The sequence below is a fragment of the Grampus griseus genome, assembly GCF_964374135.1.
Source record: "Grampus griseus genome assembly, chromosome: 20".
In the NCBI taxonomy this organism is placed as follows: Eukaryota; Metazoa; Chordata; class Mammalia; order Artiodactyla; family Delphinidae; genus Grampus; species Grampus griseus.
The window spans coordinates 46,674,127-46,695,377 of NC_139014.1; the positions used below are offsets into that span (position 1 = coordinate 46,674,127).

General features: G+C 53.8%; 4 protein-coding genes across 5 annotated transcripts; 3 read left to right on the forward strand and 1 right to left on the reverse strand.

Annotated features, from left to right (window-relative positions):
• Nucleotides 1-601: 601 nt before the first annotated feature.
• On the forward strand, nt 602-4,721 carry CLDN7 (claudin 7). 2 transcript variants are annotated; one of them, XM_082679787.1, is made up of 5 exons: nt 602-614; nt 2,571-3,011; nt 3,896-4,060; nt 4,183-4,267; nt 4,352-4,721. In XM_082679787.1, the coding sequence occupies exons 2-5, from the start codon at nt 2,789-2,791 to the stop codon at nt 4,512-4,514; spliced, it is 636 nt and encodes a 211-aa protein (XP_082535913.1). In that variant the 5' UTR covers nt 602-614; nt 2,571-2,788; the 3' UTR covers nt 4,515-4,721. The 2 variants fall into 2 exon arrangements, with proteins under 2 accessions (XP_082535913.1, XP_082535912.1); XM_082679786.1 differs by lacking the exon at nt 602-614 and having other exon boundaries at nt 2,450-3,011.
• Nucleotides 4,722-5,000: 279 nt separating this feature from the next.
• ELP5 (elongator acetyltransferase complex subunit 5) lies at nt 5,001-10,305 on the reverse strand. Its single transcript, XM_082679717.1, has 8 exons — nt 10,172-10,305; nt 9,959-10,019; nt 9,792-9,872; nt 8,001-8,221; nt 6,707-6,888; nt 6,257-6,352; nt 6,011-6,111; nt 5,001-5,365 (listed from the first exon to the last, which is right to left on the reverse strand). The coding sequence occupies exons 1-8, from the start codon at nt 10,215-10,217 to the stop codon at nt 5,251-5,253; spliced, it is 903 nt and encodes a 300-aa protein (XP_082535843.1). The 5' UTR covers nt 10,218-10,305; the 3' UTR covers nt 5,001-5,250.
• A 459-nt stretch (nt 10,306-10,764) lies between these two features.
• CTDNEP1 (CTD nuclear envelope phosphatase 1) lies at nt 10,765-18,225 on the forward strand. Its single transcript, XM_082679718.1, has 8 exons — nt 10,765-11,569; nt 14,198-14,264; nt 14,359-14,477; nt 14,678-14,749; nt 15,378-15,494; nt 15,723-15,834; nt 16,254-16,338; nt 16,633-18,225. The coding sequence occupies exons 1-8, from the start codon at nt 11,468-11,470 to the stop codon at nt 16,691-16,693; spliced, it is 735 nt and encodes a 244-aa protein (XP_082535844.1). The 5' UTR covers nt 10,765-11,467; the 3' UTR covers nt 16,694-18,225.
• A 133-nt stretch (nt 18,226-18,358) lies between these two features.
• On the forward strand, nt 18,359-20,393 carry GABARAP (GABA type A receptor-associated protein). The gene is made up of 4 exons (XM_082679719.1): nt 18,359-18,571; nt 19,118-19,196; nt 19,334-19,452; nt 19,898-20,393. Exons 1-4 carry the CDS (start codon nt 18,482-18,484, stop codon nt 19,961-19,963), a joined length of 354 nt encoding a protein of 117 aa, XP_082535845.1. The 5' UTR covers nt 18,359-18,481; the 3' UTR covers nt 19,964-20,393.
• The last annotated feature ends 858 nt before the right edge of the window (nt 20,394-21,251 follow it).

Consider the following 21,251-nt stretch of genomic DNA (forward strand, 5'->3'; position numbering starts at 1 on the left):
TAAGAGCTTTGAAAGTAAAGTACGTGTAGCGGTGAGAGCATTCAGCAGGTGATCTGACTCAGCCTGGGATGGGGTAGTCAGGCCAGGCTTCCCAGGAGAAGTAATATTTGAGCTGAGAGCTGAAGGATGAGTCGGTTAGCAAGGTAGAGGGAGGTTGGGTGGGGTAGATGGAGACGAGCACCCAGGCATAGAGAACAGAGTGCAAAGGCACTGTTGTGGGAAGGCACATAGCACAGTTCAGGAAGTGTGGCTGACGCACAGTCTGGTAAGCCACAGTGTGGCATTTATTTGCCAAATCCAGTGCAGCAATAGGAGCAAAAGTGTGCCATTGGAAGTTTTAAGGATTTTAAACAGGAAGTGACAAGATTTAAGTTTATTTGGGGAAAAAAAAGTCACTTCCGGAGAACAGATTTTAGAAGGACCAGGAGGGAAGCAGGGAGATTGGTTTGGAGGCAGTTGCAGTGTCCAGGCAAGAGGTGATGGTGGCTTGGCCTGAGATGCTCTTAACTTGGAGGGGAGCTGGCTATACTTACGTAATGAGAAACATGGAATTTCTGAGCTGGAAAGCACCTGAAAAAAAAAAAAAAAAAAAGAACCTCACCATTAATCAAAAGGTAGAAAAATTAAAATGAATAATAAAGAGTTCATTAGGGCTTCCCTGGTGGAGCAGTGGTTGAGAGTCCGCCTGCCGAGGCAGGGGACACGGGTTCGTGCCTCGGTCCGGGAAGATCCCACATGCCGCGGAGCGGCTGGGCCCGTGAGCCATGGCCGCTGAGCCTGCGTGTCCGGAGCCTGTGCTCCGCAACGGGAGAGGCCACGGCAGTGAGAGGCCCGCGTACCGCAAAAAAAAAAAAAAAAAAAAAGAGTTCATTAAAGTCTGCATTTTATAGAAAAGCAGGTTAATTAGCTGAGCATGAAGGACGCTTTAATATTTTTATTGAATAAAAGAAGGAAAGACTTACAGAGAAATGTTTGAGAGGGAGGAGCAAAGACGGGAAATGTGAGAGAGTTGAGGTGAAAAAAGGAGAGAGAAAAATTAAATGAGAGAGACAGAGTAAGAAAGGTGTGTGAGCCTGAGCGGTGTCAGGAGGTTGGAGAGGAAGATTGGGAGGAAACTGGACAAGGCGGTGGCAGCGATGTGCACTCAGGAAGATGCAAAGAAAGGCTACTTGGTGATGCTGGGCTCCAAGGGGGCTGGGAATAGGGCACAAAGGTAGACCAAAAGAGTAGGAAGTAAAATAGGAAGCGGAAAAGACAGGAAGGGGAGATGATAACAGATGAGGGAGGAATGAATAAATGGGGGGTGCTTGGAGGAGATGTGTGGAGAAAGGATGGGGCCATACATAGCTCGGGGAGAGTGAGAGAAGAAACCTGAGGGCGAGGTGGCAATCTGAGGGCTGAATCAAAGGCTACATTAGAGCCAGGTGTTCTGGAGGACAGAATGGTGAAAGGGTGGGGCACATAAAGGGTCAGGTCCAGGCTCAGAATGAGGGAGAGAAATGTGTGCAGGGCTGGGGGAGGAGGAAGAAGGAAAGGTGGAGGACAAGTTGGAAAGACTCCAAGGGAGGGGAATGATGGGTGTGGCCAAGACTGTGACCCTGGCTTTACCTTGCTCCCACCCTCTGCTGCCTTCTGGCCTCAGCGGTTTCTTCCTTATGCTACAAGGACCCTTGAGGCGGGATGGGATAGTGAACGCTGGGAGGTGAGGTGCCAACGGCCCCGCCATTAAGTCATGTCAAGCAGGGATCGGAATAGGGGGCCAAGGAGATGGGGGGTGTTGGGGCACCATGCCTGGAAGCTGGGTGTCTGTTGGAGGGCGACAGCGGCGAGGGGTGGGTGGGTGCTAGGAGGTAGGTGGCTTTGGCGGTGGAGACTCCAATAAGGCAGCTGAAATGGGGAGTTCTGCGGGATTGGAGCCAGAGCCCTTGAAGGTGGGATCGGCTAGGAAAAGAGAAAAAGAGCAGAGGGTTGGGGCGAAAGTAGGGCGGGACAAAGAGCGCCCAGAGTAGAACCCGAGAGTCCCTGCGTGGGGGAAAGGTGGAGCCAAGGCAGGTCTGGGGCATCCCCCCCGCTCCGGCTCCGGCGCGCTCTTAGAGCACCTGTCGGGGAGAGGGGAAGGGACATCCTGGTGCCCGAGGGACCTCCGGTCCAGAGGGGCTTACTCGGAGCTTGGGACTCCCGAGAAGACTCCGCCTCCTCCCCTCCGGCGGTCCAAGCCCGGCAAGTGAAGGGGCGTGACCCTGGTGCTCAGGTTTCTTCCTCCTCACCTGGGCCAGGAGGGGTGGGGGCCAGAACTTCCGGCTCAGGTGAGTGTCCCTTCGGTGACGTCAGGTCATCCTCGGCCGCCCCTCCGGTCCCTCCCCGCCTCGCGCTCCCGGTGCCCGCGGGGGCGCGCCCCCGACGACCTACATATACTCAGGTGCGCCGCACCTGTCCGCCCGCACCTGCCCGCTCACCGCTGAGCGGCCTCACATCGCACAGCAGCCTTGGGCCGACAGCCCAGGATACTCTGGGGACTTCCAGCACCCGGGACCGCGCCCACACGGCCCCTCCACCTTTTGTTTGGGAAGGGTCGCCGAGCGCCGAAGGGAACTGCCGGGTCTTCGCGGATTGCTTTTGTCGGCCACCAGTCCTGTTCCCTCTGCTGTGAGATCCTCGCCCCGCCGGAGGGGTAGATTTGTGTTTACTTCGGTGACAAGATTTGCAAGCACTCGGCCAAAAACTTTTTTGCCTCTTTGGGGGACAAAACTTGCCAGCCCGGCGCCTCCCGTCTTTTCTGAGGGAGGAAATGGCCAATTCGGGCCTGCAGCTGCTGGGCTTTTCCATGGCTCTACTGGGCTGGGTGGGCCTGGTGGCGTGCACCGCCATCCCGCAGTGGCAGGTGAGCTCGTACGCCGGCGACAACATCATCACCGCCCAGGCCATGTACAAGGGGCTGTGGATGGACTGCGTCACGCAGAGCACGGGCATGATGAGCTGCAAAATGTACGACTCGGTGCTCGCCCTGCCTGGTAAGGCCGCGGGACCGACGGGGCGGACGCGTCCAGGGCCGAGGTCGCGGGGTGGGCGCGGGCCCCCGCCCCAGGCCACACGGCCCGACGCCCTGAGTTGCCGGCGAGGGCGGGCGGAGAGGAGGAAGCGGAAGCGGTCGGGCTGGGGACGCCGCGGGCCGAGATTCTGGGGCTGCACGTGCGCGCCTCCGGGGCCGGCTGCGCCCCTCTTCGCCTGCGGACCGGCCTAGTCTTCGGGCTTGGCGGCCGGCGGCCCAAGCACCTCCCGGGAAGCCGAGTCCTGGGGCCGGGGCGGGGCCTTCCCCTCCCCCCACCCCGAGGAGGCCACGGCCTCCGCCATCTCCCGCCCTTTTCTCTGACAAAAGGCGGCGCGGGCTGGAGGCCTCGGAGTTGGGTTGGGGCCCGCGGGGTCGGACCGAGGGCCGAGGAGTCGTGCACCCTGTCAGTACTGGGGCGCCGCCTGCGGCTTCTAATCTTATCGGCAGATTAGCCGAAGCCACAAACCGTGGCCTCGATAGTGGGGTCAGAGCTGGGACGAGGGCCGGGATCTGAGGGCGGCGTCGGGGCTCCGACCACCGCTTCCGGGGCTCAGGCCACCACCTCGGTTCCTCTTCGATGTACCCTTTCACCCTTTCCCCTCCCCGGGGCAGTTTCGTCGAAACCCTGGCGCCCCGGGCGGATCCTAGAGCCGAGAGGGCGGGGCGGAGCGGGAAGGCCCGCGGAGTCGGGAGGGGGCGGGATCCAGCCGCTCTGGCCCGGGACTTGGGCGTCGAGGGGGCCCCAGGCCTGCGGCGAGTGGGTGCAGCCGGCGACTCAGAGGCTGGAGCCATCCGAGGGCCGCTGGCATTTCCATCAAGGACAGCATCCTTCCCCCTTTCCTGCAGCGGCCTTGCAGGCCACCCGAGCCCTAATGGTGGTCTCCCTGGTGCTGGGCTTCCTGGCCACGTTTGTGGCCACGATGGGCATGAAGTGTACAAACTGTGGGGGGGACGACAAAGTGAAGAAGGCCCGTACAGCCATGGCCGGAGGCATCATTTTCATCTTGGCAGGTGAGCAACAAGTCCAAGGTGGGCCCAAGGACTCTCTTCTTGCCCATCCTGGAGGGGTAAGGGTGGGCACGGTGTTGGTTTGCAGGGAGCTCACAATATCTCAATCCTCATTCTTTCTCCAGGTCTTGCTGCCTTGATAGCTTGCTCCTGGTATGGCCACCAGATTGTCACAGACTTTTACAACCCGTTGGTCCCCATGAATGTTAAGTAAGTAAGGGAGCCCTGCCTCCTAAGGGGTCTGGGGTCGGAAGAGGCAGGCCAGGGTTTCTGACCCCAATTCTCTCTCCACAGGTATGAGTTTGGTCCTGCCATCTTCATTGGTTGGGCAGGGTCCGCTCTGGTCCTCCTGGGAGGTGCACTGCTCTCTTGCTCCTGTCCTGGGAGTGAGAGCAAAGTTGGGTACCGTGCACCCCGCTCCTACCCTAAGCCCAACTCTGCCAAGGAGTACGTGTAAGCTGGGAATGCCCTTACCCCAGCCTGGCAGCCTAGAGGTGCCCCCAGACATCTGAAAGGACCTGGGGCAGAGAGCTCAACCCGTGGGCAGGGTGCCGAGCAGAAGCCTGCGGTCACTCTAGCCCAGCACACCATGTACAGTTCCCTGGGGTGTTGGGTGGCAGGGAGACAAAAAGGGGGAGGGTGTGCTTTTTGTACAGTAATAAAAATGTTTTGGAAAGTAGACTTTTTTCCCTTGGGGCATCTGCTTTCTTCCAACCCAGATCCTTGCAGAACCTAAAGTGTACCTACTTCAGTTAAAAAAACATTTATTGACCACCAATGGTGTGCAAGGGTGTCCCAGTTCCACCATTTCAGTCATGCAGTCCCCGACACTTTTGACTACTGACTCTAAACAACTCATGTTCTTGGCTTCCCTCATCCCCGCCCAGCCTCCAATCCTATCCACTCGCAACTCTTGCTTAAATAGCAACCAAAGAGCTTTTGTTTTTAATTAAAAAATTAAGATTTTATTAGGCTTGGGGGGGGTGTCACCTTCCCTTATGCCCCCATTCCACTTTCTCTCCTCACTGGAAGCTGCTCCCTGGCTCATGGGTCACAGGGCACGGCCTCCACAGACACAGGGAACAAAGATGGGGCAGAGACAGGCTAAGGCCAATGCAAACAATGGAAGGATGGTTATGGGTCCAAGGTCTCCCTCTTCCTCCAGTTACAGTCTAGTCACATCTCCTGGCCAGTTAAACATCTAGGTCATCATCTGGGTCTTCTTGGTCCAGGTCATCGTAAGCATCTGGCTCATAGAAAATGTGGCTGGTAGCCTGGCCCAGCCCAGGGCACAGTAGCGCCTGCTGTCTGAGAAGACATAAAGGGAGATTGGTGCTGGTGAGGGTGGGTAATGGGTCATGTCTGGATACCCTCTTTCCTTGACAGTGACTCCCTCTTTGGCCTCCATGTTTTCTTGGTCTAAGTCCCTTTGTGTGACCTCGTTTAGTTAGCACGGAAGCACCACCTGGTACAGGGTAGATACTCCTATACCGCTCTCATAATAGCCTAAGTTCTTAGCAGCTTGAGGGCAAGGATCCTGCCGAAGTCTTGCTTCACCTGCCCACACACTGGGCACAGGACAACAGGCATCTACTAAGCCTTTATTAACCTGCCTCTACCATACCCATCTAGCTTCCTATCGTCTTAGCACCACTGCCTGGAGACAGGGCCGCTTCCCCAGGGTCTGGTCTGGCTCAACCCAGCCCAGATTACTCTAGGGATATCTGTGGAGCTGGGACCCAAGGCTCTAACGGAGAGAAAAAAGACATAAAGGACCTTTGCCATTGCTGGGGTTTGGGTGGGTAGAGAACTCCTCCCCAGACATGCCTCTGGAAGTGGACTTCAGCCCCTATAAAGTCTAAGAGGTTAATCAACAACCTGCTGTTGCCCCACCTCTTAGGCCCAGATGCTGGGCTCAGCTCAGGGACCCGGGCACTGAGGCCCCAACCTTACTTTTCTGAGCTGAACTGGAAGGGCAGGGTCAGGCTATCTTTGGCTTCTCTCTCTTTCTTGGACAGGCGAAGGTTAAAAGTCAAATGAGTCGTGGGGTCCATCTGTAGAGACAAAGGATGCTGCCACTCTGCCCCATCACTGAAATCCCCGACCCCACCCCCAATCTCTGCAGTCTTTATCCCCCTCTCTCCTTTTTCCAGACTCCAAACTGCATCCCCTTGTTCCGGCCCTGGCTCTCTTAGATACCGAGGGAACACGAGGATCTGGGTAAGGCTGGGGCTCTAGGGGCGGCCCCCCTTGGAGCTCCAGGCTGAAGTCAGGAAGGATGGAGAACCACTGAGTCTGGGGAGAAGAAAGAAGAGTATTAAGAAGGTTTTTTTCGTCTTACTGAGCAAACCAGAGAACCAGGACCTGCCGCCCCAGCTCCCAGCCACTTATGTAACTGGCTACTTCCAGCTCTTGTTCTCGTTTTTCATCTCCTGGAAGGCAGTGTCTTTCATTGGTTAAGCTCACAGGATCCAAGCTTTCCAGGCTACAGAATGGGGATAATAAAACAATCTACCTCACAGGGCAGCTGTGGAGATACAACGAGGGCAATGCTCAAACCACGAGAGCCTAGGGAAGTGCTCCATCGCATCAGCCGTTTTATTGCTCTTCCTCTCTGACCCCAACCTCCAGTTCTCCTGTGCTTCTGACCTGGTGGGTCGGGCGCTGTTGGGGCCTCCGATAGAGGATGTGGGCTGAGGCCTGGCCCATCGCACCGCTCAGGGTCACCTCGGTCTGAGCAAGGCTGCTCAGCACTCCCAAGGGGCCTGGGCCGTGAAGCTCTTCATGCAGCAGGCCCAGCACATGCACCTGCTCTCCTGGGGAGCTGTCACCTGGAGAGGGACAAGAAAGGTGGTGCACGAAGGGCAGTAGGGAGCATTCAGGGGAGGCCTGGGATCAAATAGTGAAGAGGAAAAAAGGAAGGAGAGGGCCACGTTCCCTCAGAGCTCTGCCAGGATCCTGACTGACCTCGGCCAGTGTCACTGCCCTGCTCTGACCTCTTTCAGCCCTCACCTTTGAAACACTTTCTTATTCCAATGCACATCGAATCAAGGCACTGCTCTGACATCATTCCACAGGAGCGCCTCAAGGCTTTCAGGATGGAATCCACACTTTCAGCATCTGTTCTCCGCTTGTTTTCCAGCCTCATCTCTTACACACTGAACCATCTGCAGTGTCAGGAACTTGCCAAGATCCCAGTCAGTGCCTTAGATCCCCTCTTTCCTTCCCTCCCTTTTAGCAGCATTTACAAAGCGTCACACCGCACTAAATACTTGCATTTTTAGGTTGGACTGTATGAAATTGCTGATATTTGATCATATCTGATCTACAAAAAAAGCAATTCCAAGTGGTTCATCTTCATACTATAAACTCCCTCCTTCCTTGGCTTTTACTGAGGAAACAGAAGCACTGTGAGACCAAGCACCTGCATACCGAGCTGGGTATCTGACTCTAAAGCCCATTCTAGTACCCACTGTACTTTAGGGCTAGTCCCAGTGCCCCCAGCTGGACAAAATGGCCCTTGCTCTTCAAGACATTCCTTCCTTAAGGTACTCTGTGCATGTTCCTTTATCATCATGGTCCTTATCAGACTGTCTAGTAATTGCTGGTTTACTTGTCTATACCTTTACGGAATTTTGAGCTCCTGGAAGGCAAGGACCTGACTACAGTTAGCCTTTATTTTTCCATTATCTAGAACTCTACCTGATACAGTGTATGTATGCGTATGTTTGTTGAATGAATGAATGAGGGAAAAAAAAACTTGGAAAAGAAAAAAAAGAGTAATTAGATAGCATTATGAAGAAACCAAGAACTAGAATAAAGGCTAAAGAGATGGAAGAAAGTCCAGTTGGAGATCCCTTATATGTTTCCTGTTAGGGTGGAAAGGGGCACATCCCTTGGCAGGGGGAATTTATGGTGGGAAGAAATGAAGAACGAGTCTCACCATGGCAGGAGTCCTGATGGCTCAGAGTGTGCAGAGTCTGGCAGAGTGTGGTGCAGGGAAGGTGAAGCAGCAGCCAGCTGAGGGAATCGAGAGCAATAGTGACAGGGCCAGGATCTGTCCTCCTGCACAGGGCCCTCAAGGCTTCCAGGGGACCCCCAGGAAGGGTTTCCCCAGTCTCTGACCAGTTGAGAGGGTCTCTAAAGAGGTCATGGTAAACCAGCCTGCAAAGGGAAACGGAAAGGCATGATCCTACTGCCCTTCCCCCTAATCTCCAAATTCAGCTTCTGATCTTTGTGGCTTGTTTCTCAATTTTCACTAATATCCTAAACATTAGTGAAAAGTTCTTACTGAGAAGTAGAAAACAGTAATTGAGAGCACAGACTTTGGCATCAGGCAGCCCTGAGCTGCAAGCTTGGTTCTACCTGTCCAAGGTCACCTAACTGATATGTTACTTCACCTCTGTTAAGACTCGGTTTCTTCATATATAAAATAGGAATACCAACCTCCTGACAGCACAGTACTAAGTGATGCCTAAAGTGTATCATTCTCGAATGGATAAAGAGAAAAGAGAGGACCTGAGACATGGTTCCTGCCTGTAGGACAGCTTAGAGAAGGTCAAGAATCAAGTCCTGAGGTACTAACTACAGATTACATAGCGATTCAGGAAAACAGACTGGCATGGACTAGAAATCCTGGGAAAGCTTCACAGTGGTAGAACTTGTTCCCAGACATCTCCTTTCTATCTTCTGCTTCTCTTGTGAATGCCATCTTTACAGCATCACCTCTACTATAACAGCTGATACAAAATTAGGGCTCAACAGACAGGTGTAAACTGTTATTATCCACTTAGCTAACCAGACCAGGAAGTAATCTTTCTTAACCACCAACATAGGTGGATTCAGGTACCTCCTGATCTGGCTGCTTTCCTCTACCCCACATCAGTCTGTTAAGCCCTGGAAATTCTACCTGCTAAAGTCCTTTTACATTTGTCCTAAACTCTCCATCCCTACTGCCACTGTCTTTAGCCAGGCCTCTGTCGCCTCCTACCGCTATTCTCTAAGATTCACTGGAACAGGAATCATGTCGGCTTCATTCACTGCTCTAGCCTAGCTCAGCTCCTGGTTCACAACTAGTTCTTAACCGGTACTTATACATCTGAGTGAACCTGCATTACTGCAACAGCCTTCCCACCTGGTATCCCTATCTCCTGGCTGCCCCCTCCTAACCCATTCTCCACACTGTGGTCACTGGACGAGTCTTTCTAACAAGTATGATGTTATCACTCTCCTCCCAAATTTTCCTTTTCGTGCTCTGTTAAGACCTTTTACTACCAGGTACCTCTCTCTGTCTGACCTCAGGAAGCTCTTCCATCTCCCATGAACAGGTATGCCTTCCATACCTCTCTAATTTTGCATAAACTGTTCCTTCTGCCTGTAGGACAAGTCCTGTGTACCCTGCAGTTAGTGCTGATGCATGTTGATCACCAGATTCTGAATAACTCAAAAGGCAGCACACGTTTATTCTTGTTCTCCAGTCCAGCCTCTAGTGCTAACCTGTACTGTCGGCCTTTTATTACTCTGTTCCTCTCATCTTCTATGGTCCCTGCTTTGGATTCTCCAGATACTACTCTTCATCATTCCTCTTACTAATTTCTACCTCTTGAAAAACCCATATCCGTTCGATGAATAAGTAGCTGCTACTACGTATCAGGTTTGCCTCTGTTGCTGGAAGGGGAGTTCCTCAGCAACAGAGGTCCCAAATTCAATTAAATCTCTTCCAATTTGTACTTACCGGCTGTTGATATTGGAGTCAAAACCTTCACGAAACTCTTCTTCGCTCACTTCACAGCCCAGGATGTGGACTTCCTCCCCACTGAGGCAGAGATGAGGGGGAGTGTCAAAGAGTGGGGCCCAGGCTCCCTTCTCGGGTAGGACAGCGAGACACTGCGGGATACTCACCACAGTGCAGATTTCTTGATAAGCGCCTTCAAGAGGCTGCGCCCCTCCCACTCCACGGAGTCTGGGGAGAGCGAGGGACGGAAAAACAGCCTGAGAACACTGAGGTTTTCGCATTCGCGAACCGGTAACGGCCTCCACCCCTGGCCTCTTACCCACGGCCCTTCCTCTCCACTTCCGCCCCTTGGGCCCTGCTCCTGTGTCTGTGACCCTCACCCCGCAGCAGCACCAGGCCACCAAGAGCCAAGAGCGACTCCAGCATCTCCAAAATGCGTCGCGTCCCTCTTCGGACGCCCTCTGATGGCGTCACTACCCATTGCCCCGCCCCTCCACATGGAAGGGGCGGGGCATCCACGATCTCTCCCACTACTAAGACCTGGCGTAACCTGGCGTGAGTGGTGCTGAGGTTCACTATCCCAGGAAGGCTCACGCGGATCGACCCCTCCTGAGCCCTGGTGCACAGATGCAGGGACGACGCCCCTCTCTACACTTTTACCGTGACTAGGGCGGGAAGAGGCGTTGGGGCAGTTGTCTGTGGGAGGGGCAAGTGGCCGCGCAAGCCCGCCCGACTGTCGGAGCCTCTGGCGCAAGTGACGTCACTCCGCCCCGCCCATGCAATTCGAGGCGGGCCTGCTTTGCCCTAGGCCCCGCCCCAGCACCACCCTCCGCGCATGCGCGATACTGGGGCCTTGTTCGGAGCACGCTCCACTTTCCTTATCCCCACCCCCGAAGACAGAGTAGGGGGAACTTCAGCCCCGGTGAAGCGAATACACGTCACCACCGGAAGTAGTGTCAGAGGGGAAGAGGAGGGGGGAAGAAAGAAGGAGGGAGGCCTTTGGGCGGTAAAATGGCGCCTGTCAGAGTGGGAAATCCAGCTGCAGAGGCTGCAACCCCGCTTCCTAGCGGCTGAGGCACCCCCGACCTCGGGGAGGGGGAGGCCGCTCCAGTCCAGCCATCCGCGCCCTTCGGCTCCCCCTCCCCTCCTTCCCGACTCCTTGGCTCAGCCGGTCCGTTCGCCGCCACCGCGGCCCTGCGCCCGCCGCTGCCCCCGCCCGCCCCTTTCCCGCGGGCAGCCCCCTAGCGCGCCTGCGCAGCGGGCCACCCTCCGCTTCCCCCTTCCCCTCCCCCTTCCTTCTCCCTCCCTCCCTTCTCCCTAGCCCCCTCTCCCACAGCCCCCTCCCCCAATTCTCCATCCCCTTCCCTCCTGGTCTCGGAGGACCCCATCGTAGCCCGACCTGTCTCGGCCCGCAACCTCCGCGAATTCGTCGGTGCCACTTCCCGCCCATGTGGGCCCCCGCGGGCTGCCCACGCCTGTCCCCCAGCTCCCCGTTCCGCTGGGCTTTCCCCTCGTCGTGGGTGGCTTTCTGAGCCGCCCGCTCCGTGCCCCTCTCTGCAGCCTCTCCTGCCACTCGGGGCCCCCGTTCCCCCTCCCGGTGGCGGGGGGCTGCCCCCGGGGGGCTGGCGGAGCTGGGCCGCGGGGGCCCCGGGGCCGGCGGTGCCGGGGTCATCGGGATGATGCGGACGCAGTGTCTGCTGGGGCTGCGCACGTTCGTGGCCTTCGCCGCCAAGCTCTGGAGCTTCTTCATTTACCTTTTGCGGAGGCAGATCCGCACGGTGAGCCTGGGTGGGCGCTGGTGGTGGTGGGGACCTCTGTCAGCGGTGCTCGAGGGTTTTTGGAAAGTCTCGGGCCTCTGTTTGGGCCTAGAGACTGAGCCCCGGCGGCAGCTTTTATCGCTAGAGAATTAGAGCACCCGTCGCTGGGCATGGGGTGGGACGGGGAAGAGGAAGACCCTTGTAGTAGAACCGAGATGGTGGAGGGGGGCTAGATGGGAAAAGGATTTGGCAACTCTTGGGGGCTAGGGTAATGGGTGGGGTGCTCTTTAAGAAAGCTGGAGTTGTTGCTAAAGAAGCCGGGGGGCGGGGAACACCTGTTTGATGGCAGCAGGTCTGTTGATGTGGCCTTGTGAAAGACCCTCCTATTATTTGGAACCTCCGTGTGTGTTTGGTCTCATAACAAGGGAGAGACAGGCTCATGTGCCAGGGGTGGGGGTGGGTGGGGGGCGTATGTCACCAACAAGGATGGGAACGTGGGAAAAGCCCTGGGTGTGAAGGAGAAACCCCTGCAGTTCAAATTAAGGGAACTCTTCCAAAAAGGTCCTGAAAACTCATTTCATAGTGTGAGTGTGAATATTTGGGTTTATTAAGACTTTGAGATTAAAAAAGATGCATTTATCATTGGCATCTTTAGTTGTGGAAGGGAGCACATTAAAGTTTGGGTGTCCCTATCAGAAGACGGTGCTTGTCAGTTTAAGGTTTGAATGTGAGGGCACGCTTCTCAGATTGTTTCTCCAGGAGACCCCAGCATTGTGAGGGATACTGTGGGGAGTGTATCTCTGGGTTTCCTCCCCCATAGCTTTTCTCCAAGGTCAAACCTCCTTAGGCTAACATCATTTAATGTGCTCTGTGTTCTCACCATCACGGGGGAGAATCCTCTGAAGGAGTCTGGGGAGGATTCAGTGAGCTGGGGTGCAGAGGGTCTCCAGTCTGTACTCTGGCATACCTCAATAAAACATGAAGGAATAAAACCAGGTAGGGGCTGCCTAGGTCAAGGAACTTCCAGAAGGCCCTGAGTGGTAGTGGTGGTTGACTTACTGATTTGGGGAATGGCCTTGGATTCAGTGTCTCCTTTACTACTCCACTCCTTCCACTTCCTGATTTAGGGTTTAGGGTGAGGATTGTTTCAGGGTGGTTATGGTTGTAGGCAGGGCTGTTTCCCTGAGATAAGGGTTAGGAGCCAAGAAGAATCGGGTCAGAGATACGGAGATGTGTGGGGGACTAGCTCCTGGGATTTTCCTTACGTGTTAGCTGCTGTCCTCTCTTCCTGGCCTTGCTCCGAGCATCTCCCCTTCTTCCCCTAACATAGCAGTTTTCTGTTCTGGGTGCAGGGATGGGCTCCAGCCCATGCAGAGACTGGTTCCTTGCAAAATTGTTCTCCTCTGGGCAGCACTGACCCCACAGCCTTTTGTCTTCCCTTCCTTCCTTTCCAATCTGGTTTCTCCCCCCACCCCCTTTCTGGCAGATGCTTAGAGCATTCCCTACATGCCCCGCATGTGCAACCCGAGATAGCAGGGCAGGACACCCGAGCTGTTGCAGCCCTCATCGCAGCCCCGAGAGAAAAGAAGGGCACATGCCTTGGGATTAGGGGGAGAGAGCCCTTTGGTTTGCACGTGGAGAGCCTGGTTCGTGAGGCTTGGGGCCTAGGGACGGACTGTGCTTAGAAGAAAAGAGCAGAGGAGGGAATTGCCAAGCTTTGCATGGGAGAGATTTGAGTGCTGGAAACAGGAGCCTCTAGAGAAGGCTTGGAGAAGCTGGAAGGCCGAAATGGTGATGTCCTTGTCCCTTCCTCACCTCCCACTCACAGCCCTTACTTCACTCTGGCCTTCTTGATACTCTATCGGTCTGCCTGGTGAGTGGGGCTTTCCAGTGTTCTCTGCCTTGCCCTGGGTACCAGGATAAGGAGGCTGTTCAGAGGGCTGAGGTTCTCTACAACTTGTGACTTGGCTAGTAGAGACAGAAATGGACAGGTGGCTGGTTAAAATAGGCCTGGTGGCCCCCAGCCAGAGGAACTTAGCTGACCTGACAACCCCTGGATTCCCTCATTCTCTGTTCCCCTTAGTGACCCAAGGACCTCCCCTCCTGACTCCTACGCCCTGTCCACTAAGGAATCTGAGGCCCTCAGCTCCCAACAGGAGGTGATGAGAGGTGTCACAGAGAATTCTTGAGGTGGAGGTGGGGAGGGCCACGCATTTCTTTGTTCCATGTAGCAGGATAACATCATGGTTAAGAGGGCACGTTCTTGGATCAGACTGCACAGGTACAATCCTGCCTCCACCATTTCATTGATTTTAATGTAAGTGACCACCCCTGCTATAGTGTTCTAGGAATACAGCCACGATTGAGACAAAATCCTTGCTTTCATTCTAACTGGAGGGGCAAACTGCTACATAAGACAATTCCTAGCTGTGGGGTGTTAGGCAAAGTATTTAACTTCTCCAAGCCTTGGTTTCTTTGTCCTTAAGATGTAGATGATACTGTTATTATTAGGGTTGTTCTGAGGATTAAAGAAACAACCCTAAATTACACTATGCCCAGTGTATGGTAAACGTTCAACACGTGCTTCCTATTACTAGTGGGGAAGATTTCCTTGTCAAGGGTTCTAAACCTCTCTCTTCCTATTCCTAGGTAATTCAGTACCAAACTGTTCGATATGACATCCTTCCCTTATCTCCTGTGTCCCGGAATCGGCTAAGTGAGTATGCTGACTGGGAGGAACCCTAGCTGAGGTAGGGTTCAAGGTCTTGGCTGGAGGTTGGTTGGTGTTACCCCTTCCCGTTGTGGTTCAGGCCAGGTGAAGAGGAAGATCCTGGTGCTGGATCTGGATGAGACACTTATTCACTCCCATCACGATGGGGTCCTGAGGCCTACAGTCCGGCCTGGAACGCCTCCTGACTTCATTCTCAAGGTGTGTGGGGCTGGGAAGTGATGGAATGGTTACGTCTGTTATTCTGCTCAATTCTTTGCCAGTCCCAGAGCATCTCATCCCTGGCTGTGTCCTCTGGCAGCCTGAAGGAGGGAAGCAGGCAGTGGGAGGGTGGGGGGTATCCTTTAGGCCTGTGTTGTGGTGCTCAGGACTTCTCCCAGCCCTGCTGTGTTCCTCTACAGGTGGTAATAGACAAACATCCCGTCCGGTTTTTTGTACATAAGAGGCCCCATGTGGATTTCTTCTTGGAAGTGGTGAGTTTGCAGAAGCTGAAGGCAGCTCTGTGATGAAGCAATGGTTTTAGGGCTCAGGGAATTTAGAGGATTTGGAGGAAGTAAGGGATCAGGAGAAATGGGTAAGGGCAGTTTTGGAGAGGGGAGGTTGTAGGATGCTCAGAATGGCTTTCGATAGTTTGGGTTCATTTGTTTTGCTGATGCAATTCTATTCTTCCACAGCCTTCCCGCTCTTTTTTTTTTTGCGGTACGCGGGCCTCTCACTGCTGCGGCCTCTCTTGTTGCGGAGCACAGGCTCCGGACGCGCAGGCCCAGCGGCCATGGCTCACGGGCCCAGCCGCTCCGCGGCATGTGGGATCCTCCCGGACCGGGGCACGAACCCGCGTCCCCTGCATCAGCAGGCGGACTCTCAACCACTGCGCCACCAGGGAAGCCCCTTCCCACTCTTTTGTTCTTGCATCTGTGAATCTTAAGGGTGTATGGTGCCTAAGACTCTTGAGTTTGAGGACAGTTTCAGAATTTTGTGTCCTCAGAGACATTCAGTGTTGTTGGAAGTCCTGAAGGACTCTGCTAGAGTCTTAGTAAAAGGGATCTATATGTCTGAATGATCATCTCTTCTGACACCTTCTTCTCCTCCAATCTCTTTCAGGTGAGCCAGTGGTACGAGCTGGTGGTGTTCACAGCAAGCATGGAAATTTACGGCTCTGCTGTGGCAGATAAACTGGATAATAGCAGAAGCATTCTCAAGAGGAGATACTACAGACAGGTAAGGGGCTAGCGTCCAGGTCTAAGAGTGAGGCTTGGGAGGCAGGCCATCAGGGAGGGACCTGAGTTTAAGGCAACTGCCCTGGAATGGAACCTTCTGAGGGTGTGGGGGAGGCATACTGTATAATCCCTTTTGTGAGAACTGGCTGCCTGTGGGCATTGTTGGGATTGGGGGAGCAATCACAGAGGGCGAGTCTCCTTTTGATGACCAGCTCACCCTGCCTTCCAGCACTGCACTTTGGAATTGGGCAGCTACATCAAGGACCTCTCTGTGGTCCACAGTGACCTCTCCAGCATTGTGATCCTGGATAACTCCCCAGGGGCTTACAGGAGCCATCCAGGTACAGGGGACGGTGGTGAGTCTGGCAGGACTAGGAAGTGGTTCTGAGTAGGTATTTTGAATGCATGGAGCTGGGATTCCCTGGTTTACAGTAGGTCAGGATGCAAGTTGTTTCTCTTTTAAATGAGATGTTCCCCGCCCCGCCATATCCATTTCTTAAATCAGATTTCTCATATCAAATTGCTTCAGGTACACACAAGGCAGTAAGTTTGACTAGAAGCCTCGCCCTAGTATGAAATACGGTGATTAAAATTTTATTTTATTTTGAAGAATAAATCAAGGAGGTTTTACTTAGGTCATTCAGTTTGCGGGGGGGATATATATTTTAAAGTAATGAAACCCACCCCCAAATAAAAGGAAAAACACCCTATCTCTCTTGAATCCTTTGTTTCTTCTCATGTGCCTTTTCACCCACTCTAGACAATGCCATCCCCATCAAATCCTGGTTCAGTGACCCCAGCGATACCGCCCTTCTCAACCTGCTTCCGATGCTGGATGCCCTCAGGTAAGGGAAGCTAGACACTTAGATTTCTGAGGAGAGAAGCGGGTGGGGGATCCCAAGAAGGAATAAAAGTTTGTCCTGTTTTACTTTACTTATCTCTTTTCCCTTAAGAATATTACTTTTGAACAAGGTCTTTTTAAAACTCATCACTTTTAGCCTTTGGGTTTTGGGCAAACTGAACCTGTCTCATGTGAAAACGGTGATCCTTTCCACCCCACGTCTTCCGTGAGGCTGCCTTACACTAGTGTGAGGATATCAACATAAGGACTCTACCAATGCAAGTTATTGTTGTCCCAGGTTCACCGCTGATGTTCGTTCTGTGCTGAGCCGAAACCTTCACCAACATAGGCTCTGGTGACAGCTGCTCCCCCTCCACCTGAGTTGGGGTGGGGGGGAAAGGGAGGGTGAGCCCTCGGGATGCCGTCTGGTGCCCTGTCCACTGGTGAGGACTGCCTGGGCAGGGTCTGCCCCTCCCACCCCTCTCTGCCCTGGGAGCCCTGCACTCCATATGGAGTCTGGATGGACACAAGGGCCAGATTCTCAAGCAGCCTCACTCTTAACTTCGTGTTCGCACTCCCTGGAAACCCCAGACTGGGATATAAGCGGAGGCCTAGGAGAGCCGCAACAGTGTCTGGTGGAGAGACAGGACTGGCCAGAGTGGGAGACAGACATTCGGTAATCCGGGAGGCTCAAAGAGAAGCCAAGCCAGCTTTGTTGTGATTTGTTTTTTTTAAAAACTCTTGTACAAAACTGATCTAATTCTTCACTCCAAGGGCTGGGTTGTGGGTGGGAAACTGGGATTTTGGGCCACTGGATTTTCCCCAAACTTGTCCCCTCCCTTTCTATTTTCCCTTCTTCCTAGATTCCCTCAGACCTGTAACCAGCTTTCTCTCTTTTTTTTTCTTTTCTCTCTTTTAAACCATGCATTATAACTTTAAAACCAAGGCTGCCCTAGGTCCTTCTCTGGGGTTTTGGGAAATGAAGGGAGGGGTCTGTGTTCACACCCACCCTGTCCCCTAGGCAGAAGGAAAAGAGGGTGCTGTAGACCCGAGGGGTAGGGGGAATGGTGGTGTTAGCTTTCCCTGGTGGGAAGGGACTTAGTGACAGGATGGGCGCCCTTGTCGGGGAGTGAAAGGACAACTGTGTGTCCTGAGGGAACGTGAGCTTCAGTGCGGTAGGACGGAGAAATACGAAAGGAGAGACCTGGGCGCCGGCAAAGCCAGCATTTCGTCTAGAGGGTTGACGTGAACAAGCTAAGCAGACGCTGCCCCTGAGCGGCGTGGGGCGGGAGGAGGGGGGGGTGCTCCACGCCACCGCCGGGCAGGCCGAGCACCGGGGCTCCACCTCCCCAGCGCTTTCCTCCCCGAAGCCTAAGCCGGCTCTACTTCCTCGCACCCGCCACGTGACGCCCCGCCCTTCTCCGAGATCACATGATTCTCGGGTACAGACAGTGCAGTATTCTTCCGCGCTGACGTAGTCCTTACTTTTCGGACCTCCTCTCTAGTCCCTATTGGTCCACTCACCCCTGGAACCTAAGCGTTCCGTGCGTCTCTCCAAACATACGTTTCGTTTTTGCCCTCTATTTCCGGAGACCACTTCCTCCGCTTGGGTACTACTTTGTTTTGGTGTCAACGGCCGCCTTCAACGTACCAACACGTTTCGTGAATAGCTCTCCTTGTAATTATCTGCTCTTTTTCCTGTACGTTATTTCCGAAAAGAACTTTTGGAGAGCCAAGTCTCAAATTACGGTTACCATCTTCCAGCCATTTTCATCATTACCTTCCTGGGAGGAACTCGGAAAATGGGTTTTCAGTTATTTTCGACGATAGCAAAAGCCAACAGTCTTTCCTACGCCGCCTGCGTAGCCTCCAAGTTGATTCCAAAGCTATTGCACTGACGGCGTGGGGGTGGCGGTCAGTAGGTGGTGCTACGCTAGTGGCGTTAGGGCCGTTGCGCTAGCGGCGTAACATAGCAGGCGGGGAGGCTCCTGCTGGTCGGGGGCGGGGTTGGTGAATAGGGAAGTGGCCCAAGTCCCGGGATCGCTCCGCCGAATCCGCCCGCGCGTCGCCGCCGTCGCCACCGCCCCCCATCCCGGCCCCCCCCGGGTTCCCTCAGCCCAGCCCGGTCCAGCCCGGTTCCCGGGAGGATGAAGTTCGTGTATAAAGAGGAGCATCCGTTCGAGAAGCGCCGCTCTGAGGGCGAGAAGATCCGAAAGAAATACCCGGACCGGGTCCCGGTGAGGACAGTAGCCAGGGCCGAGGGCGCGGGGCGCTGGCGCTGACGCCACAGCCCGGGCTTGAGTCCGGGACCCGCAGCGCGGGCCTCAGGCTGCCGGCTGTGGCGGGGTTGGGAACGAGACCGAAACTGCTGTCCCTGGGACCGGAGGTGAAAGGAGTGGGGTAGCGGTAGAGCTGGGGGTGAGAGGATGTAGACGCGAGAGACAGACCTTGAGATTCATGTGGGAAGCTGTGGGGCGTTTGACAGTCTGAGCTTCACATGGGGTTTTTGAAATTGAAGCTGTAGTCGGCCCAGACAGGTCATCCCCTTATGATTAAAATAACGGTTTGTTATGACGCCCTGTTTAGGGATCCTGGATGTTTAGGTGAATTTGAGTCAGTGGGGTCAGAATCCCTACTCAGGGCTGCGCCGCGTGTTCAGAGACAAAGAGAAATGAGTCTGGGGTAGGTGTGGGTGCTGGGAATGTTGTTGTTTGAGTTCTTGACAGGTGGAGCTGTCGGGCTATATACCTAATGTCTCCTAATTTTAACCTTCTCTTTAACAGGTGATAGTAGAAAAGGCTCCCAAAGCTCGGATAGGAGACCTGGACAAAAAGAAATATCTGGTGCCTTCTGATCTTACAGGTGGGAATCTGACCCAATACCGGGTTTGCTTCCTGGGGGTGGGAGCGCAGTCTCTGTGGGAGGAGGCTCCACATAGAACGTGTTCTTTTGAGGGCATTTGTGATCTCTGACTTTATCAGGCCTTGTATCTTTGGCAGTTGGTCAGTTCTACTTCTTGATCCGGAAGCGAATTCATCTCCGAGCTGAGGATGCCTTGTTTTTCTTTGTCAACAATGTCATTCCACCCACCAGTGCCACGATGGGTCAGCTATACCAGGTATGGTGCCTGGGAAGTAGTGGAGGCTTTGGAGAGGAGTTGGAAGCACTTGAGAGGGAAAAAGTTTTAAGTCAGCAATTCTTGGACCAAACTGGCTTACTTAGCTCTCAATTTTATATTTGCTCTTAAAATTTCCACATAGTCCTGGGTTGGGGATTTGGACAGGGCCGTGGGAGTAGAAAGAAGAGAGAATAGTGAGCTGGAGCAACTGTTGTGATGCAGACTCTCCCCAGGCCCCTCCCTGTTCCAAGGCAGCAGAGAACAGTTTGAGGTCTTTTTGCCCAAGACTGTTGGCTAGAATAATACTGTTCAACATCTAGGGCCTGGAGCAAGTGAGAGGGAGAGTCAAAAAGAATGGTTTTGGAAGAATCTGCCCCGGTGGTGGGTGGTTCAAGTAACTAAGGCCCAGTTGCCTGAACACTGTTACTTTCTGCTTTCACCCCAGGAACACCATGAAGAAGACTTCTTTCTATACATTGCCTACAGTGACGAAAGTGTTTATGGTCTGTGAAGCTGCTGTCCCTAAGGTGGGGGGGTCCCATTCTACAAAGAGAGAGGTGGCCCCCCTTCCTTGACCTGCTCCTCCTTGAGGGTCAAACACCACCTCCCTTTTTCAGGACCTGCACTTCCTAATGTTTGAGACTCTCTTCCAGCCCCTTTAAACACAAGAGTTAATGTGGGAGATGGCCTCTAGTACCCACTCTTTCTCCATTCTTCCCCTTTACCACCTTTCCCATTCTGCTTTAGACTTCTTGACTGTCAATCTGTGTCACATCTGGTGATTGTTTTGGTTTCTTTTCCCTTTCTAACTGCCCAAGGGGCTCAGAACCCCAACAATCCCTTCTTTTCACCACCTTCTTTTTTGGGGGTAGATGGAAGGGACTGAAATTGTGGGGGGAAGGTAGGAGGCACATCAATAAAGAGAAAACCACCAAACTGAACTGGATTTTTCTTTGTGTTGCTCCCCTCCCCCTTTTGTTCTCCCTCGTCAGTGGTGGGGAAAGAGGAGGTTGGAGGGATAGTAGTATATTTTGGTTTGTTTTTATGTTGGGCTTTTCCTTGTGCATAAAAAGTGTGCTTTTGTTGTGATGGATGGAATACTGAGTATCATTTCATGAAAGTTCAGTTTTATATACGTGTGTATGGATTGGGTCCTGAGGTTATAAAAAAAAAATTTTTTTTTACTGTGGGTTTCTGTGGAAGTTTGAAAGCACCTGCTTTAGATAAACCATCCAAGTTTGTCATAATCTTTTGGGTGAAGGAGATTTTCGAGTGTGGGAGCTAGTAAAAGGACTCTGTCCTCAGATGCATGTCGCTTAGACAGACTTTGTGCCGGCGCGAGGGATCCAGTGGAGTGTAATCCAGGAGAGGGAGAACACGGGGAGGAGGGAGCCATTATCACCGGGAGAACTTCATCTCCCAGCAGCCTTTTCTCTGTCTGGCCGGAAGTGGGGCGGTCCCCCGTGGGTAGAAAGAAGCCGCAGAATGAGGCAGTATGGTGGCCGAAAGTTCTAATCCCTTCTTTCCCTTCGTCCCCTTCTTTCTTAGCCCCGCCCAGCCTACATTTCCCAGGAGCCTGAGCGCACTCTTCCCCTCTCCCCTCTGCTCCCAATCTCCCCGCCACTCCCCGGGGGAGGCGATCGGTTTAGTGCGCCTGCGCCAATCCGTGGCTTGCTGGGAACTGAAGTTCCGGAGGGTTATGCAGTGTCCTTTTTGCTGCCCCCGGACGGACTATAATCCCCTTGATGCATTGCGCGTTAGCGCCCGCGAAGGGAGGGGGGAGAGAGGAGGAGGGAGGG

What these genes read in the sequence shown, in the direction of transcription:
- CLDN7 (XM_082679787.1), top strand. Translation starts at nt 2,789, where the DNA reads ATGGCCAATTCGGGCCTGCAGCTGCTGGGCTTTTCCATGGCTCTACTG. An exon ending in CTCGGTGCTCGCCCTGCCTG is followed by an intron (nt 3,012 to 3,895) that starts GTAAGGCCGCGG and finishes CCTTTCCTGCAG; the next exon opens with CGGCCTTGCAGGCCACCCGA. An exon ending in CATCATTTTCATCTTGGCAG is followed by an intron (nt 4,061 to 4,182) that starts GTGAGCAACAAG and finishes TTCTTTCTCCAG; the next exon opens with GTCTTGCTGCCTTGATAGCT.
- ELP5 (XM_082679717.1), bottom strand. Translation starts at nt 10,217, where the DNA reads ATGCTGGAGTCGCTCTTGGCTCTTGGTGGCCTGGTGCTGCTGCGGG. An exon ending in ATCAAGAAATCTGCACTGTG is followed by an intron (nt 9,873 to 9,958) that starts GTGAGTATCCCG and finishes TCTCTGCCTCAG; the next exon opens with TGGGGAGGAAGTCCACATCC. An exon ending in TTCCAGTTCAGCTCAGAAAA is followed by an intron (nt 5,366 to 6,010) that starts GTAAGGTTGGGG and finishes ATGTCTTCTCAG; the next exon opens with ACAGCAGGCGCTACTGTGCC.
- CTDNEP1 (XM_082679718.1), top strand. Translation starts at nt 11,468, where the DNA reads ATGATGCGGACGCAGTGTCTGCTGGGGCTGCGCACGTTCGTGGCCTTC. An exon ending in CTCCTGACTTCATTCTCAAG is followed by an intron (nt 14,478 to 14,677) that starts GTGTGTGGGGCT and finishes GTTCCTCTACAG; the next exon opens with GTGGTAATAGACAAACATCC. An exon ending in AGAGGAGATACTACAGACAG is followed by an intron (nt 15,495 to 15,722) that starts GTAAGGGGCTAG and finishes CCTGCCTTCCAG; the next exon opens with CACTGCACTTTGGAATTGGG.
- GABARAP (XM_082679719.1), top strand. Translation starts at nt 18,482, where the DNA reads ATGAAGTTCGTGTATAAAGAGGAGCATCCGTTCGAGAAGCGCCGCTCT. An exon ending in GGTGCCTTCTGATCTTACAG is followed by an intron (nt 19,197 to 19,333) that starts GTGGGAATCTGA and finishes TATCTTTGGCAG; the next exon opens with TTGGTCAGTTCTACTTCTTG. An exon ending in CGATGGGTCAGCTATACCAG is followed by an intron (nt 19,453 to 19,897) that starts GTATGGTGCCTG and finishes CTTTCACCCCAG; the next exon opens with GAACACCATGAAGAAGACTT.